Source organism: Otolemur garnettii, unplaced genomic scaffold, assembly GCF_000181295.1.
Source record: "Otolemur garnettii isolate 467f Iridium unplaced genomic scaffold, OtoGar3 scaffold00043, whole genome shotgun sequence".
In the NCBI taxonomy this organism is placed as follows: domain Eukaryota; kingdom Metazoa; phylum Chordata; class Mammalia; order Primates; family Galagidae; genus Otolemur; species Otolemur garnettii.
Window position 1 is genome coordinate 8,974,351 of NW_003852438.1, and position 19,800 is coordinate 8,994,150.

General features: G+C 40.7%; 1 protein-coding gene across 1 annotated transcript in view; it reads right to left on the reverse strand.

Annotated features, from left to right (window-relative positions):
- Positions 1-244: 244 nt before the first annotated feature.
- The window catches only part of TESPA1 (thymocyte expressed, positive selection associated 1), a 36,506-nt gene continuing 16,950 nt past the window's right edge, over positions 245-19,800 (reverse strand). The window contains exons 7-11 of the mRNA XM_012805496.2: positions 19,586-19,684; positions 17,501-17,709; positions 16,178-16,989; positions 14,737-14,830; positions 245-332 (exon numbers count right to left, since the gene is read on the reverse strand). Coding sequence (XP_012660950.1) covers positions 14,738-14,830; positions 16,178-16,989; positions 17,501-17,709; positions 19,586-19,684 — 1,213 coding nt within the window. The 3' untranslated portion in view covers positions 245-332; position 14,737. The remainder of the gene's footprint in view (positions 333-14,736; positions 14,831-16,177; positions 16,990-17,500; positions 17,710-19,585; positions 19,685-19,800) is intronic.

The following is a 19,800-nucleotide window of genomic DNA, read 5'->3' on the forward strand; positions in this document are numbered from 1 at the left end:
CAGCAATGTTAAAGGTTGGGAGAAAATTATGTCTTTGTTCCATTTACTACTGTCCATTTCATATATTCTAATACCCACATAGTAGAGAAAAGACAGCACAGAGACATGAGTGATGTGCCTGAGGCCTTTCTGCACACATGCAGCTTCTGACAGCTTCAGGATGTGGGTTCCAAGTCTGATCTGGTTGGTCTTCTTTCCCACACGCCATGCTGCCTTTCCCCTACTGAATTCAGGAGTTTGGAGGACCAAGGAGCAAGGCCTGGATGCTGAGGCCAGTTCAACTTTCTGCAAGAAGAGGTGGGAAGTAGGTTGCTCCCTGAAGCTGCTTCTGGCTGAGCATGCAAAGGGAAAAGAAACACACCATGAGCTTTTCAAACATCTTTGGGCACTGAGGTTGGTAGGAACTTACATATTCCACCTGTGGACTTGCTTCTCACTGCTACACATATTTAAAGTTATTAGCAGTAGCAGCAAAGAGCCATGTGACTTCAGGTTTCTGCTCTTTGCATCATGAGTTGAGATTCCTGGAAGACTTCATCTCTTATTCTTTAATACCTATAAAAGTATACTTTTATACTTAAAGGGATAGTCTTTACATTTGTAAAAGTAAATGACATATTCTTTTGCATGAATTGCTGAGTGCTGCTGGAGAGTATCACCAAACCACCACCCATGCATGTTTTGCACCTTGACATGAGCCTATTGTTATTCACATATTCAGGTATCAGTACGTGTTTCAATGAATTTAATGTTTTTCTTGTCCTCTCCCCAGATGGGATTCTCAGATCTTTACTATTCTTCCCTGCCTCATACTTTTTAATGATGATTTCCACAAGAAAAAGAGAGAACTCAATGGAAGAAATTTCCTTGACTTCTCCAGATAACCAATATAGCCACATTCACAACTATCATTTTTTTTTCCTTCTGATCTCAGAGAAAGATCTGTGACACCACTTTGTGACTGCACCCTCGGAAAGTGCTTTGGATACCAACTCATCCTCGTTCTCTAGTAACCCCATGCCCTGAGGAGGGAAGAAGAAATTCACCTAAGTTTTGTTGTCACACCTCAAACTGCCAAAGTTATGGTCTTAATGTGTGACAAGTGGTTAGCTAAGATGGAAAAGGCATCAAATTTGTGGGTGGAAGACATGACCAGAGTGTGTTCTGACTGACAGCAACCGGAGCAGTTGGGTTCATCACTACACACATGGGACTACTACATGTAGACATGTGAGGGCAAACAAACATTACAAATAAGAAGCTTAATTTTCCTTGAGGGACCTCCCTCATCCTTCTCCTTTAGAATACTTTTTTAGAACACTTTATAAGTTCTTTGTGTTTGAAATGCATGTAAATATTTTTTAAGGCTAAATAGCCTCCTGCTCCCTTTATATCTCAGATCTTTCTCAAGGAGCCAGAAGCCATCACTCTATTTTTTACGGTGGTAAAAACAGTCAACATGAGGTCGTCCTTCTTAACAAATTTTAAGTACATAATTTGTTATTGTTAATTATGGACACAATGTTGCACAGCAGATCTCCAGACTTTAATCATCTTGCATAGACAAAATTTTATATCCACTGAATAGCAATTCCTCATTTCCCCTTGCCCACCCCCTCTCCTCTGGCAAGCACATTCTTACTCGTGCCTCTAGGTGTTTTACTATTTCATTTGTTTCATAGAAGTGGTATCAAGCAGCGTTTGTCTGTATGTGACTGGCTTATTTCACTTAGCTTTATGTCCACAAACTTCATCCGTATCATTGCATCTTGCAGGATTTCTTTCCTTTTTAAGCCTAAGCAATATTTCATTGTAGACATATATGTCACATTTTCTTTACCTCTTCAGTCACTGAGGAACAATTAGGCTGTTTGTACCTCTTAGCTGTTGTGAATGGCTGCACAATAGCCAAGTGCTATAATGAACATGGCAGTGCAAATGTCTCTTCAAGATCTTGATTTCAGTTCTTTTGGATAAATACCCAGAAGTGGGATTGCTGGATAATATAGTAGTTCTAATTTTATTTTTTTGAGGCAACATCATACTTTCTTCTATAGCAGCTGTTCCATTTTATAATCCCACCAACAATGTACACAAGACTTCCAATTACCCTCCATCCTTGCCAATACTTAACATTAAAAAAAAAAAGCCATCCAAACAGGTGTGAGGTGATATCTCATTATGATTTTGATTTGCATTTCCCTGAGAATTAGTGATGTTGAACATCTTTTGACACACCTGTTGGTCATTTGTATGTCTTCTTTAGAGAAATGATTATACCCAAGCATGTAAGGAAATCTTTCAACTAAATAACAAAGCAAACAAATCATCCTAAAAATGGGCAAAAGTCTGGAGACCCATTCCTCTGAAATGTTATTATCAAGCAAGACAGTGCCTCTATCTCCCAGTCTCCACCAGAAGAGGGGGAGTCTAACTTAGGTCCCTTGCTTAATGATGTGGGAAGTTTTCTTCCCCCCTTTGTATAAACTCAATGAGCTAATACAAATGGATACCCCAAGTACCAAGTCAATTTAGGGTGAAGTGTGAGTGACAAATAGTTTTGTTGAGTCTTCTCACTGAGGACAAAATATTATTTACTTTAACAACATCTATGTAATGGGTCCTATCTGCCTGGGCATATAAAAGTGTGAAATTTCTTTCTTTGAAATTAATTTCTTTAGTAATTTTTCTGTGATGTGCCTCATAGTCTAGCCTAATGCTTATTCAAAAATAAAACCATCTTTCCCCCCTTAAACCTTTGTGGATAGGCTCTTCTGTGTGTGGTAAGAGATTTTGTTTTAATTATATTTTTCTAACAGAAGCAAAACAACCTTGGTAAGAATTGTAAATGAAGCGGAAAAACAATCATTGCCTTCTCGTGATGTCCTCTCCCTATGCCTCCCTATTTTCTAAACTCTCCCTACACATCCAATCTGATTGCCCCTCTTCAGAATTTATTTTGGTATAAAAGAAACTGTGTCCAGTATTATCATCTATAAGACAGAGAAAAAATAAAAGAACATATCATAGGATTAAATGATTTAATACACATAAGTGCTGAGCATGGTGTCTGAGATGTAGTCATCACTATGTGTGTGTTATTATTGTTTTGGTTTTTTTTTTAAATTTATTTTTGCAGTTTTTGGCCAGGGCTGGGTTTGAACCTGCCACCTCCGGCATATGGGGTCAATGCTCTTCTCCTTTGAGCCACAGGAGCTGCCTGTTATTACTGTTGATATAGGAAAACCTTGTATTAAAGGGCAAGAATGTAGCTACCTAGGTCACATAGGTTCCACCAAGCTCAAAACAGATGGTGCTTTGAGTTGCTGGCCATTAGAGATATCTCTGACTAGCTTTCTTCTTTGTCCTGTGTGCTGCACCAGCATTCCCACCCCATCCCTCCTGTCCACTGCCACCAGCAGAACTGCCCATTAGAATGAAACTTCCCATCTCTAGCTGTGGCCACTTTGAAAACAGAATATATATTGGCCTGTGCTACTTCAGATCTGGTAAAAATAACAAGCATAACAACAACAAAAAAAAAACTTTCTCTTTTACCCTGCCTCTTACAAATTTGGTGAAGGTCAAAGGGTTTCAGTCTCAGCAAGAGTACCAAGAGGGGTGTCAATTTGAGACTTGCAAGAATGGTGGAAATTATGAAGAATGATGAGGGTTACCCCTTCCCATGAACTTGGTAGAGGCTAAATGAGATGGTGGCTTGGGGCCAGCACTTCTTTTAACAGAAAGGGTGCCTGTTTTAGTCTGTTTTATGTTCCTGTAGTATAATATCACAGACTAGATAATTTATGAAGAAAAGAAATTTACTTTTAGCAATTCTGGAGGTTGGGAAGTCTAAGGTCCAAGGGTGGCATCTGGTGAGGGCCCTTGTTGCTGAGTTATGCCATGGTGCAAGGTGGAGGGGCAAGAGAGTGTGAGGGAGCAAGAGAGCAAGACAAGGCCAACTTGCTTTTATAACAAGTCCATCTGAGATAACTAACCTACTCCTCAAGTAACATCAATCCATTTGTGACAGAGAACCCTCATGACCCAATCACTTTTAAAGGACCAACCCCTCAGTACATTGCATTGAGAATTAAGTCTGAAGTTTGGGTAACACGTTCCAGACCACAGTATTGGTCTTGTGCTAATCACAGAAAGTCAGTCACCTTGTGAAAAAAAGAAACTCCCTCTTAGAAGATAAAGCCCCTTGAGTTTCTGCATTGCAAGCTCAGTAGGGCTGTATTCTAATCCCTATTCACCTACTCAGCTGGGTGTTGTTGGGCAATGAACTTGGACTATGCAACTATGCACCATGGCTGGCTGAGTGCTGCTACCACTTCCTACCCATGCACAGTCCTCTACACCTGTTAACAAGTAGCAGATTAACACCTGGGGCTTGATACAGCACAATGCTGGGAAATGATTTATCTCTAGGAAATAATTACAGACTCTGGAAAAGGCAGGAGTGGGACTGGTTCTCAGTAGAACTGAAAAATTGTCCCAACCTGCTCTGCCTTTGGTTGTGGTGAGTGAGTTTCTCCCATCACACAGACTTTAATATTGGCAACTCTGAGCTACTTTCATAGCTACCCCTCTTCCTGTGATCCCCTGGAGGATCCTAGAGGAGTGAGTTGAGATGAGTGGATTGACAGAGGAGTGGGTTCATAGCTTTGTGAAAAGATGATTAAACAAATGCAAAAATGGCATTTTGGGAAGATTTAATCACTGTGACCCCTTGCCTTCACTGTCAATGAAGAGAAGTTCTCCTATTCTTCAGGGTAATCATACAAGGAAAATCTAAATTTTTTCCCCGTCATTTATCTGAAAGACCGTATGTATTTAATATCTGGATTTATGGTATTTTATTGAATTTGGTAAACCATCTTAGGTAAAGCTCAGAATTATCTTTAATAATTTTATATTTCACTGAAGGAGGCAAAAAACAGCCACCTAAACTGTTGACACTATGGATTTTAAGACATGTTGCAATATGGCAAAACATGTGCCTTAGTTTCAATAAAATTCAGCATTTCTGACCACAATGTCTCCTGCTGCAATGACATCGCTCTGGTGGAAACTGGGATCTACTTGCATACCCAAAATGTGTAACTCCTAACGATATTTTTCCCCAAGCAATTCAATTCTAGTATTTTAAAATACTAATTTTTAGTAAAAGTTGGGATAGGTTTGTGAGAAAAACCAGTATTCTGGGCATTGCATAGATTGCCCAGAAAAGTGTGATCATGCAGATCGGGCTCATAGTCTGCTTTGCTGGGCATCTTGGCATTTTCTTGTGCAAGGCTGACATCTGCTGGAAAAATACACTTAAGTAAAGTTTGTATTGTAGAGTAAATTCAATTCTTGGCAAAGAAATGTAGCTGTGAAGTTCATAACTCACATTTTCTGTTTGAATTTGATGAGTCTAGCAGTGAATTTCCTTTTCAAATTTTGATTTCCAAGGCTGAGTTTAAATGACCTTTAGAATGAGACCTTATGTGCCCTTATGTACTATTTAAAATGTGAAGAATAAATGTGGGATGGCTCACATCTGTAATCCTAGCACTCTGGAAACCTGAGGCAAGTGGATTGCTTGAGGTCAGGAGTGTGAGACCCATCGCTCCAGAAGAAAAAAACAAAAAACAGAAGAGAATAGAAGAGAAGAGAGAGAGAGTAGCTAGTAGCTAGGTGTCGTGGTGGGCACTTGTAGTCCCAGCTACTTGAGAGACCGAGGCAGGAGGTTTGCTTGAGTTCAGGAGTTTAAGATTGCTGTGAGCTAGGCTGAGGCCATGGCACTCTAGCCTGGGTGACAAAATGAGACTCTGTATCAAAAAAAAAAAAGCCCTTTGATCAAACTGTTCTTAATTCTCACGGTGGAAGAGTCATTGTCTGTGAGAGACTATATTGATGGCCATAGTAATCCTTCCATCTCATATGATTTTTTTTTTTTTTTGCAGTTTTTGGCTGGAGCTGGGTTTGAACCCGTCACTCCAGCATATGGGGCCGGTGCCCTACTCCTTTGAGCCACAAGGACCGCCCCTGCATGACTTTTTACAATGTAACTTTGCCACATCATTAAAAAGAAGAGTCAGTTTTCATTCCCTTTCAATTTAGGTCAACACTATGTAGCAAAGGGAAAATTGTGCAATTTCTAATATATCTTTAAAAAGAAGCATTAAAGTTTTGTTTTTTGCTGGATTTCCATGTAAGAAAGACATGGCCTATGAAAGAATGGCATATCCCATCCCTCTAACTCTTAGCCCTAAGATCTCAGACACATGGGGTGAGTCTACTTTTCATCTTCCAAACCAGCCACCAGCCAAATGCAGCAGCAGGTAAGTCAAGCAAAAGATCTTTCCAGTCAACCCAGAGAACTCTGAGAAACAATGAATAATTCTGTTAAGCTACTATATTTTGGTGGTTGTTATGTGGCAAAAGGTAGTAATACATTAGGAAAGCTTTAAAAGAAGGACAAATATCAATTCCAAACCTCAACCTAACAGACTTGAATTTATGTACTTAACCCAGGAAATAGTTATTTTTAAAAGGCTTGCAGAATTGCCTTCTTTTACTGACCTAATACTTTATGCCCACGATTACCTTTAGTAAAATTCAGTAGCACCAGTAACATCATCATTATTATTATTGTATACTGCATTACCTTCACATACTCCCCTGTAAGGTGTTAAACTTCAAGTAAATGTATGGTCCATATACATGTAAATATATAAAATGATGATTATTATTATATTACATAGGAGAAAACTAAATTTAATTGATTTCTATAAGATCGTTGAGTTAGTATGAAATTAGTATAATAAATAACCTTCTAAAACAAAAAGCACCAGGCCCGGATACCTTCACTGGTGTATTCTACTAAACATTTAAGAAGGAAATTTTACAATTCTCTACTATACCTTTCAGAAGATCAAAGCACAGGGAAAACTTCTTAGCTTATTCTGTGAAGTCAGTATTACCTAATACCAAAATTACACAAAGGCTTTACCAAAAAGAAACCTACAGAGTAATAACTCTCATGAACACAGATGTAAAAATCCTCAATATTAACAAGTTGAAGTTTAAAAAAGAATTATACACCATGATTAAATGGGATTTATCCCAGGTATGCAAGGCCAGTTCAACATTTGGAAATAAAAGAATATAATCCATCACATCAATAGGCTAAAGGAGAAAAATCACATGATAATATCAATAGAGGTGGAAAAAACATTTTACAAAATACAGTAGCCATTAATAATAAAACCTCTCAATAAACTAAAAGTAGAAAGGAACTTCTTCAATTTGATAAAGCATATCAGTGAAAACATGTTATACTTAATGGTTAGAAATACAAAACTTTCCCATGTCCTCTCTCAGCACTGCTTTCCAACATTGGAAGTTCTAGTTAATGCAATAAGACACAGAAAGAAAACATAAGATATATGTATTACATACACACATACACAATATATACACACATACATAATATATATACACATATATAATACATACATATGTGTGGAAGGCAGAACTACAACTATCTTTGATTGCAGATGACATAATCATCAAGGTAGAAAACTTAAAAGAAAAAAATTTAAAGGAAAGAAAACTTAATTGACTTCCAAACCTTTGGAACTAACAGACAATTATAACAGGTTTGCCAGACACAAAGTTAATATACAAAAATCAATTGCTTTCCTATATACCAGGAACAAATAGGCAGACTTGGACGTTTAAAACACAATACCCCTAAAAATGAAATACTCAGGTATAAATCTATCAACATATGTACAAGATCTATTTGAAGGGAACTATAAAACTCTGATGAAAGAAATATTATTCTTAAGAAATATTCTGATGAAAGAAATAAAAAAAGAAGTAAATAAATCAAGAGATATTTCACTCATAATTTGTGGATAAGAAGACTCAATATTTTCAAGAAGGAAATTCTTTCCAACTATAGATTCAACGCAATACAAATCAAAACCCCAGTAAATTATTCCGCACATATCAACAAACTGATACTAAGTTTGGATAGGCAAATCCCCCAGAATAACGAATACAATTTGAAAGAAAAGGACAAAGTTAGAGGACTGATACTCTCAATTTCAAAACTTGCTAGAAAGCTACATAATCAAAACAGTGTAATATTGCTAAAAGAACAAGTGAAAAGATCAATGGAACAGAAGAGACAGCCCAGAAGTGGACAACATAAATGTAGTCAGTTGAGCTTTATGAAGAAGCAAAGGAAATACAGTAGAGAATAGTCTTTCCTACTAATGCTGCAACAACAAGGAATTTACATGCAAACAAAAAAGTCTAGACATAGACCCTTCACAAAAATTAACTTGAAATGGATCACAGACCTAAACGTAAAATGCAAAATTATAAAACTTCTAGAAGACAACATAGGAGAAAAGCTAGATGATTTTTGGATTTGTTGATCACATTTTAGATATAACACCAAAGGAACAATCCCCGAAAGAAAGAATTGATAAGTTCAATATTAAAATTAAAAATTCCTTCTCTGTTATAGTCAAGAGAATGAAAAGGAGTTTCTCTATAAACTGCAGAAAATATTTGCCAAGGATATTTCAGATAAAGGACCGCTATCCTAAATATACAAATAACTCTTAAACATACCAGAAAATACACAGACAACTTGATTAAATGAATGAATAGGGAAACTGTGGTAAATCTAAGCAACAGAATAGTATTCAGTGTTAAAAAGGAATGAGCTATCAAGCCACTTACCACTGTATCACTCTGGTAGGGAATGTCGATAACAGGGATGCCGTGCATATGCAGAGTAGGGTGCATATAGGAAATCTCTGTACTTTTTACTTGATGCTAAACCAGAAACCTCTCTAAAATCACATAGAACAGGCCCTACATCATAAACTTATTTTAATGGAGTTTTTTTTTTTTTTTTGCAGTGTTTGGCTGGGGCTGGGTTTGAACCCGTCATCTCCGGCATATGGGGCCAGCGCTCCTTTGAGCCACAGGCGCTGCCCTGGAGTATTTTTTTTAAGAACAGTTTCTTCAAGTGTATGTATCTTTTTCATAAAATAACCTCTTTTTTTAGATAGATACACAGTACTGGAATGCTGGATTGAATGGTAGGTCTACTTTTAGTTCTTTGAGAAATCACCATAGTATTTTCCAGAGGGGTTGTATTAATTTTCAGTCCTACCCACAGTGTACAAGCGTTCCTTTCTAGCTGCATGTTTATTAACATCTGTTGTTTTTTGACTTTTTAAGAAAAGCCATTCTAACAGAAGCAAGGCGATATCCCATTGTGGTTTTAATTTGCATTTCCCTGATGATTAGTGATGTTGAGCATTTTTTCACACTTGTTGTCCATTGGTATATCTTCTTTTGAAAAACTTTTATTCAGTTCTTTTGTCTACTTTTAAATGGGATTATTTGTTTTTTTCTTGCTGGTTTGATTGAGTTCTCTGTAGATTCTGGTTATTAGTCCTTTATTGGATGTATAGTCTGTGAATATTTTCTCCCATTGGCTATTTGCTCTGTCAATTATTTCGTTAGCTTTGCAGAACCTTTTAAATTTAATCAAGTCTCATTATTTTTATTTTTGTTGCTGCTGTAATTGCCATTGGGATCTTAGTCATAATTCTTTATCTACACCAATGTCTAAAAGAGTTTTTCCTACATTTTCTTCCAGCATTCTTATTGTTTCATGTCTTACATTTAAGCCTTTAATCCATCTTGTTAATTTTTGTGAGTGGTGAGAGAGAGAGGTTCTATTTCATTTTTCTGCAGGTGGCTATCCAATTTTTCCAGCACCATTTATTGAATAGCGTTTCTTTTCCAAGTGTGCATTACTTGTCTGCTTTGCCAAAGGTCAGTTGGCTGTAGGTAGACGGTTTTTGTGTCTGGATTCTCTATTCTGTTCTATTCCTCTGTCTCTGTTTTCATGCCAGTATCATGTTGCTTGGTCATGATAGCTATATCGTATAATATGAAGTCTGGTAATGTGATGTCACCAGCTTTTTTTGCATCGTTTGGTTCTTTAGGATTGCTTTGGTTATTCAGGTTCTTTTCTGGTTCCAAATGAAGCATAGAATAATTTTTCTACATCTGTGAGATATGACATTGGTTTTTTGATAGGGATTCCATTGAACACGTAAGTCATTTTTGGTAGCATGGACATTTTATTAATAGTTTTTGTTCACTGTGGTCTGAGAAAATACATGGTATAATTTCCATTATTTTTGAAATTTGTTGAGACATGTTTTTTGGCCTAAGATATCATCAATCTTGGAGACTGCTACATGTGCTGAATATTTATTCAGTAGTTTTTAGGTAAAATGTTTTATAATTTTCTGTTATGTCTTTTTCACTCTAGAGTTCTGTTTAAGTCTAGTGTTTCTTTACATATTTTCTGCTTGGGTGATCTGCCCAGATCTATCAGTGGAATGTTGAAGTCCCCAGAAATTATGCTGCTGCTCTTTATTTCTTTGCTTAGATACAGTAGGGTTTGCTTATGAATTGGAGCACTCTTGTGTCAGGTACATAACATTTAGGATTATTATGTCTTCTTGCTGAATTGCTCCCTTTACTATTATATAATGACCAATAATGATCTTTTTCTTTCTTTACTATTGTTAATTTAAAGTCAATTTTATCTGATTTAAGACTGGCTACTTCTGCTTTCTCTTTGCGTGGTATATTATTTTACATCCCTTCACCTTGAGTCTAGATGAGTTCTTATGGGTTAGATGTATTTCCTGGAGACAACAGATATTTGGGTTGTATTTTTTTCTTCTATTGACTCAGCCTGCATCTCCTGAATGCGGCATTCAAACTGTCCATATTGACTGATGGAATTGAGATGTGGGATGTTGTTGTGTTCATCCTGTGGGTAGTAGCTCATTGTTCTGTTTACTTATTGTTTCATTTTAGCTTTTAGGGCAGTTTTATTCTGATGCGTGTCTATCATGCTGATCCACATATAACATGGTTTTGAGTATTTCATGCAGGGTATGTCTGATCTTGACAAATTTCCTCAGTGTTTGCTTGTCTGGAAAAATCTTTAGTTCTCCTTCATATACAAGTACAAAGCTTAGTTTTACAGGATACAAAATTCTAGGTTGGAAGTTTTCTGTTGAAGAAGACTAAAGATGGGGTCCTGATCCCCTCTGGCTTTTAAAGTCTCCATGGAGAAGTTGGCAGTTGATTTTTCCTTATATGTCAGTGGTTAGTTATGTCTACCTGCCTATAGAATTTTTTCTTTAATTTTGACTTTGATCAGGTTGATTACTATGTGCCTTGGAGATGTCCTATTTACTATGTATCTTCCTGGGGTTCGATGGCCATCTTGTATCTGGATGTGTGGATTTCTGGTGATACTTGGAAAGTTTTCCTCAATAATTTCCTGGAATATCTTCTCCATGCTTTTAGCTCTTTCTTTTCCCACAGAAAATCCCATTATTCATATGTTATTATAGTTCAATTTGCATAGTTCCATATCTCTGTAAGTGATTTCTCCATCATTTCGGTTTTCTTCTCTGCCTCTTAGTCTAAATGACTAGGTTAGTTCGAAAGCCTTGCCTTAAAGCTCTGAGATTCTTTCTTATCCTTGATTTAGTCTATTTCTGAAGATTTTTGCTGTTTTGAAATTCCCTAAATGACTCTTATATTCATTTAGGTTTTATTATATTCTTATGTTGTCTAGCTTTTTAGTGATTTTTTCATTAATTTTTTGAAATATTGTTTTTGGCTTCTTTTTTGTTGGTTTTTAACTTTCTCTTCACTTCAAATCATCTTAGTTGCCATTTGTATTCTGAATTCTGTTTCTGTCATTTTAACAATCTCCTTGTAGTTGGAGTTCACTACTGTTGCACCATTGTGATTTTTGGTGGAATTGAACTGTTTTGTTTTATCATGTCACCAGGGTTCTTTTTTTTTTGCAGTTTTTGGCCAGGGCTGGGTTTGAACTCTCCATCTCCGGCATATGGGGCCAGTGCCCTACTCCTATGAACCACAGGTGCCACCCATATCACCAGGGTTCTTTTGTTGATTTCCCTGTGATCTGAAATCTCTTTTCTCAACTCAGGACTAATAGGTCTGCAGGGCATCTGTTCCTTGTTGGGAACCCTCTTGCTTGATTAGAGGAAGGGGAGAAACACTAGATGTGTATTTTTCTCCCTACTCTGGAATGCTGACATGGCAGAAGAGGGGCACGTGCACTAGAAGCCTGTAATGCAGCTGTTCTGACTTGTTCTGTTCACCTGGGATTACCTCTGCTTAAGCCTGTTTGTTTTGAGTGTTGGGCTATTCACCAGATAGTCATAGGTTGTTTGAGATCCTCTTCACTGGAGGTTTGTATTCTTTTTTTTTTTGAGATGGAGCCTCAAGCTGTCCCCCTGGGTAGAGTGCCATGGCATCACGCTCACAGCAACCTCCAACTCCTGGGCTCAAGCGAGTCTCCTGCCTCAGCCTCCCAAGTAGCTGGGACTACAGGTGCCCGCCACAACGCCTGGCCGTTTTTTGGTTGCAGCCATCGTTGTTTGGCGGGCCCGGGCTGGGGATTCGAACCCGCCACCTTAGGTGTATGTGGCTGGTGCCTTAGCCGCTTGAGCCACAGGCGCCGAGCTGAGGTTTGTATTCTGTAGATTTCTCTGCCTGGGATCTCCCCACAGAGGTGATGATGGTATCTGGGTGAGGCTATCTAAGCAGTGTTCCAGGGTTCCCAGGCTATGGGCATTTACATAAACCAGGTCCCAATGTACTGGCAGGTCAAGGCTGTGGGGTCCCTGATGGGGTGTTGGACTTTGGAGAAAGTCTGCCAGCCCTATAGCAATGGTGAGCCTCAAGGGTGGAGTCTTGGGGCCCAAGTGCTGTGCTGGAAGTGCTGGAATCTTAGGACAGTGTTCAGGGCTTGGCAGGAGCTCAGGCTCCAGCACAAGAACCTCAGAGACAGGACTGTGGAAGAGCCAGAAACAGGGCTCTGAGCAGCCTCGGAGCCAGAAGCAGGGCTGTATGGGCTTGTGGAGCTGCTCTGACTGAATGGGGGGATTAAAGCAGAGCAGGTGGTAGGCAGTTTGAACCTAGAGAGCAAGCCAAGGCTGTGCAGTTGGTGGGTGCAGATGCCAAGTCATGTAGTTGGAGGTCAGTTTCAGTAGCCCAGGGACCATGGAGTTCTCTCTGCCCCACCCCAGGACTCACCAAAGTGGTCACCTTCTCAGGTTGGGGCCTGTAGTGCCCCACTTGATTCCGATGCTCAAATCCTGTTGCACTGTAGGGGAGAGGTGCGTGTCTTCTAGTCACTGGATATGGTTTAGAGGAGCTTCTGATTAGTCTGCTTCTTCTCCAGCCTAGTGGGAGCAATGTGAAGGCTGCTGACGCAGAGTGGAGTCCCATGCTGACCTGGCCCTGTGCACCAGGTCTTTAGCTACTGGCTGATTCCCACCACACCTGTTGTCTGGTGCAATGACTCCTCACAGACAACAGGCAGATCCCCAGACTGTCCGAGTAGAGGTCTGTGGTGGTGGAGGGAGCCCTCTCATAACTTGGCCACGGTGATTATGGGCTGAATGTAGCACACCAGGGCTCTACCTTACTATTCTTCCCCATTTGTCAAATATATCACCCTATTACCTTTACTTTTTTTTACTACTGAGGGTCGCATGTTGCTTCTCCATGATTTTACAATGTTCCTTCTGAGAAAAGCTGTCTGCACGTAGGTACTTGTCTGCAGTTTACTCCTCTTTCTTTGAAAGCTACAGGTTTGTGTCCTGCTTCTGCTCTCCCACGTTGTTTCTTCCTGAGGTCTCCTTCTGATCGTGGCGTCAGGATAAATGCCTCCAGTGGCAGTAGGGGGACCTGCACCTACTCCTGCTTTCCCTGGGAGGAGACGTGAATTCACAACTTGCTTGGCGCTGGCTTCCTTTCCTGCAGCAGCAGCTTGTCCAGGGACCAATGGCACAAAACAGCGGCAGGGGGGCTTGCTGGGGGCTTGGGCCCAGGGCTGGGCTCCACGGTGGGTCACTTGGCACTGAGCCCGCCCCACAGCCTGGAGTACCTGAGATGCCCTAGCAGCCTTTGTACTGGGCCCCAAGCCTCTCAGGCATTGATTTCTAGCAAAATCGTCCTCCTTTTCTGCTTTGCAACTTTTTCCTATGTAATCTCTGGCACTTTTCCTTCATAGTTTTTCCTGACCTATGCTTTTTTTTTAACTACAACTTTTTCTTCTTTGTCTGAGATGATCTGGTGACCAGTAGTCTCTAGTCACTCATCTTGCCTCCCCTCTCTTCTGAGACTCTGCATTTCTAACACAGTCTCAGGGAATGCTAATGCTACTGGTTTACAGCACACTTTGAATAGCAAGGTTTTGTAAAATTTCTCTTATCCCAGCAGTTCTCAGACTGTGATCAGCATACCAGCAGCATCAGCATCAACTGGAAACTTGTTAGAACTGCAAATTCTTGGGCCTTATCCAGACCTACTCAATCAGAAACTCTGAGAGTCATTTGTATTTTGACAAGCCCTCCACATGATTGTGATGCATGCCTGAGCACCAGTCATCTGAAGAAGTATTTCCCAGCTGCAATATTGATAGAATTACCTGGGGTAACTTAAAAAAATTCAGCCATACCAAATAAATCAGAATCACAGGATGTGGTACCCTTTATCATGGGTATTTAAAAAAATTCTCCCCAGGTAATTATAATGTGCAGTTTCGAGAAGAACTGCCTGAGAGACAGGCCCACTTACTTCATAAATCTTGACTAGCAAGAGTCTGGCAGCAGCAGGGCTGTCTGGGTCTGCTGGACCAGAGGCTCTGCTCCTCTTCACTGCTGCTTCGCACCTGTAACAAGATCCCACAGAACAGTCAGCACTGGTGTGGAATGGGGCAAGGAAAGGCACGTGGTGTAGGGGAAGGGGGACACTTGGAGGACTTGGCCTCTTCTATTGTGTTAGGGACCCAGCAGAAAGACAGGAAGCTCTATATTCAATGACAAGTGACACACATGCAATTGACTACAAATAATCACATCTCCTTGTGGTAAGGATTTTTTATTTTTGAGACAGAGTCTCACTCTGATGCCTAGGCTAGAGGGCCATGGCATCAGCCTAGTTTACAGCAACCTCAAACTCCTGAGCTCAAGTGATCTCCTTGCCTCAGCCTCCAGAGTAGCTGTGATTACAGGCACCCACCACAATGCCTGGCTAATTTTTCCATTTTTAGTAGAGATGGAGCCACCACGTCTGGTCTGTGGCAAGGATTTGAAAGCTTATTCAAGAGATACTAACACTTAATAGACTACCTTTTATACACCCAGGCGTGAGGAGTTTTGAGTTTTATAGGGTCCACAAAGTAAAGAGCTGGTGGACTCAGAGGATGTACCCCATTAGATGCTGCACTGTCCCATCTGGGATATGTTCTGTCACCCAGAATCAAAAAAAAATCTGCTGGTCAAATGGCCTCCAAGTCTGTTGCAGGGACTTGCACTGTTTTTGTCTGATGTATGTTCTCTTGAGGGATGAGACCAGTGGAGGCACTAGTGTACACGGCTATGGGCCTGAGTGATGACTGATGGATGGCTGTTTGTGTGGGTAGGAACTTGTGATATTTGGATACATAGGCTGGGGTACCCACATGTGGGTTGTAAGTTTCCTTATGTCATAGGACAGATCTGGGCGTGGGAACAGAAAAAGACAGGCCAGAAACTGGGGAGTGGCTCTGCTCACACTGCCATGTTTTAACACAGAAGTCCTCAGCATCTGAGAATTCTACATGGAACCTGGACTTCTAGGTCTTTAAGATTACGTCTCTGTCAAGGTTAAAGAAAATATTTTATTTAACAGCCTTTAGCCGTCTGCAAAACTGACCTCCATTTGCACTCTTTTGAGGACTCCTGCAAATAGTAAGGGCAGGTGTGCTTAATGAGAACACTCAATGGAGAACAGATCAGATAAGAATTACAAAAGCAGCTCTGAAAACCTGGCTGCTTTCAAGAAAGTAGGCTCAGATCTCTTTCTGCCTCTGTATTAATCCACTACCAATACTTTTTGAATTTATTTCAAAAAGTGACATATCTTGTGAGGACAAGGAACCTAGATTTCTTTGCCCAGTGGTCCTAGCTCTTCATCCTCTGGGCGAGAATCTACAGCTTTTTTCTGCTAGTCTTTCTGTCACTTCCAACCCACTTACCTCCTCCTCCAAGTCAAAAGTGTCCTGCAGCTGTTGGGTTAAAGACTGATGCAGTTCCTGTCTGTCTATGCTCTGCTTCCAGTCCTGCCAGGTGAAGGGCAAGTCCAATGACTTAATTTTCCTGGCCAGGGGATTCTTTTGAAACAGGCTCTTCCTTGCTTTGCTCTTTCTTTTCCAGAAAGTCTCATCCTTGGTTGAATGGGCTTCCTTATTGGTGTCCTGTAGAGTCCACAGCTCTCTCCTCACCTGCGCAGGGTCTGTGGTCCACTGTGGATCTGTTCTGGGCAGAGAATGTATGTAACAGGGTATCTTGGAGTTAAAATCCAGGGTTTGTGTTGACGTTAGCACTGTGGACATCCCCTTCTGTGTTTCCTCTTTGGAGCAGAGGACACATGGACAGGGAGAAGTGGGCAGCCTTGTTCCCCCAATAGGGGGCACAGGGTCTTCTTGTTTGCTTTGCCCAAACTCAGAGTCTTGCTGGAGGCCCAGCTTCTCACCTCTCACTCGGTCCATTACTTCCCATACCACTTGGTCCAAACTGTTCCTTTGGGGAGTGTTGGAGGGTGGTGATGACTGACCTCGGGGGCATGTGTACAGGCACATCTTAGAGATGGCTTTCCGGAGACGCTCTCTGGGTGAGAAAGGTTCAGGCTCTGGGGCTAGAATCTTGATGGATGGCACATCAGTTGGGTTGCAATTCCAGAACATGTGGGATGGTGTGAACTTTTGGACAGGTGTCTTTGACACATAGGAGTAGAGACAGAAGAAGGCATCGGCAGTGACAGCCAGTGTCTGTACCTGCTTAAACCTGCCTGGGTACAAGGGTTGAAGATGGTGAGTCTGGGGCTCATTAGAAAATTATCTTTTAGATTTCCCCCTTCAGAAGTCTCCCCAAAGCTCAAAAATTCAGAGAAAAGTGGCCCATTTCCCCACTAGTATTTCTCCCATTTAGACTTCTGACACCAGGCACCCCTCTCTTGACTTTCTCGACTTCTTCACTCCCCATCCTGAGTAGATATTCCAACTTGGAAATAGAAAACAGGGATAAGATTTAAAGACAGTGTGCTGATTTGATTCAGCTAAAGGGGAGAAGGCCTAAAGAAAGTAATAGGTCTGAGGCTTCTTGAAGGCTGTTTCTTCAAGAGAAATAAGCAGACACCAGAGTTTTCTATCTTCATTGAAGACAATGTAGGAGGAAATAGACACAAGGGACAATGGGTGAAGTGATGCTACTGAGAGAAAGTGGGATGGGCAGCCATTGAACCCCATTGTGAAAGTCCAGAGCTGTGGGAGAAGGGAGGGGATGTCTGTTGGAACACTCACTGGCCAGCATGAGACAGGGGTCCTCCATCTCAATCCTCCGCACCTGAGCCTTCAGGAAGAGCTGGAAATCTATGCCCTTGGCCTGAGAAGGGGTGGTGAAAAATCGGGCAGGGATCCGAGAAGTGTCTTTGTGGTCCTCTTGGCCAAAGCCCAGACTGAAGAGGACGTCTTCTGCGTCTTCTTGCACCTTGTCCAGAATCTCTGAGATGCTGAAAAGAGGGAGTTTCCATGGATAGGTGACAACTTTGAGAAATATGGTATTACAGAATATCTACTCAGACTGTCATCCCCGAGATCCTGCAAAGAGGAAGTTTCCATGGATAGGTGACTTTGAGACATATGGTATTACAGAATATCTACTCAGACTATCGAGACCTTGAAATTCCTTTCTGGCCATTTCTCTACCTTCCACTGTGAAGTTTTTGAGAAAAGCTTTCACTTCTTTGAACCTAAATTCTCTGAAACATGGGAATTACAATCCAGCCTGAGTCATAAAAATTGAATAAAATTGTAGCAAAGTACTTTGAATAACTTACTGCCAATGAATTAAAATTTAAGTAAATATAAAAGTGCTTTGAAAGATGAAAAGCAGTACAGATGCAAATAAATTTTGTGATTGCATTATTAACTACTCGGTGCCCACATGCATTTGCTGTGATGTATCTGGCATCTGACGGGTGTATTGCCACTTGCCAGCTGACTTGTGCTTGTGCAGGTCAATGAGGCAGTGACTGTGTAAGGAACAGAGAACCCTGAAGATAAAAATTGTTATTCTCTCCCTAAAGGTAAAAATGAATCAACAAGTACATTCAAAATCTGGTTTTGACAGGTATACCTCTTTATAGCGTTATTTTCAGGACAGAAGTCCAGTGTCACAGAAGGTTGCGTTTTCTCTCTTTCTCTCTCTCAGGATAGCACCAACCTGTATCTATGTCTGGATCTGAGTACCACCAAGCTGGGTGACCCTAGAGTTTAGTATCTCATTTTAAAGAGGAGCTAAGGGAAACTGTGGATTATTTGAGACGTTGGATAATCATGCTTTTCAGAAAAAATGCCTGGCTTTTTCTTCGAAACAGGAACCATCTTGTTTAATTAATGGTTGGGCAGCCAAGAAACACATCTGTTTCTTGTGTTTGCCAGTTGGGTGCCCATTTTATCTCCACAGTCCTGAGTTTTCCCGTCTGTGAATTGTGGGCATAAGACTGGCTCAGTGGTTCTCAACCATGGTTGCATGTCCGAATAGGACTTGGGGGACTTTTAAAAATGCAGATATCTGAATTTCATCTCCAGACATTCTGGTTTAATTGAGCTGGAGGTGTGGCTAGGGTTGAGGCTCAGTGAGGATAGGTTAGTAAACATAGTCATGTGACAAAATTTAAGTTTCAGAACCAGGTCTCAAATTCAAATTTTGACTCCAAATTTTAGATCCTTTTTGATATACCACATTAGTTTTCACCACTTTTTATTTTCTTTTAAAGTTATTTGCATATGCAAAGAAATATGACTTCTGACAGGTGCACTGCTACTTGCCAGCTGATTGCCAGTAGTCCACACTACTGAATTTTTGAGCTCCTGGGAGGAACCTATTTTTCTGCTTCATCTTTTCAAATTCCATGGAGACATTGTCTGGCTTGCATAGGGAATATAAAATTGTCTGATGAATTAATATTTTATTGCTTCATTCAACAAATTAGTCAACTTATTAACACATTATTTGTTGAGCACATACTGTGAACCCAAGAACTGTGATGGAACCAAGTACCACACCTCTTGGGTACAAGGTCCAGTGGAAGGAGATACTTATGTTTTACATATAGCATTCAGCTTAGAGAGAATTCGTCTATGTCCTCCACTCTTCCTCCTTCTTCTTCTTTTAGAGATATGTTGTCCAGCCTTGAGTTCACTGGCTATTCACAGGCATGATCATAGTGCCCCATAGCCTTGAACTCCTAGGCTAAGGACGTCCTCCTGCCTCAGCCTCCCAGGTAGCAGGGACACTATAGGAACACATCACCAGCTCACAGTTCCACTTTCCTTTGTTTCTCACCTTCCTCACCCTCCCACACAGCCAAAATCAGCACCTACCTTGAACTAGTCTTGTTGGTTCCCCCAGTCATGCTGCTAGAAGCCAAACTACAGCCAAGATCAAGTAGCTGACAAGGCCTTGCTGTCTCCAGGAAATTCCTGTAGAGATCAAAGCAGGTGTCATACAAATCTTTCCCCAGTCTGCACCCTCGCTTCAGGGAATCCCTGCTGGGCTTATTCACCCTCTACTGGTACCTTTGAACCACCTACAGAGG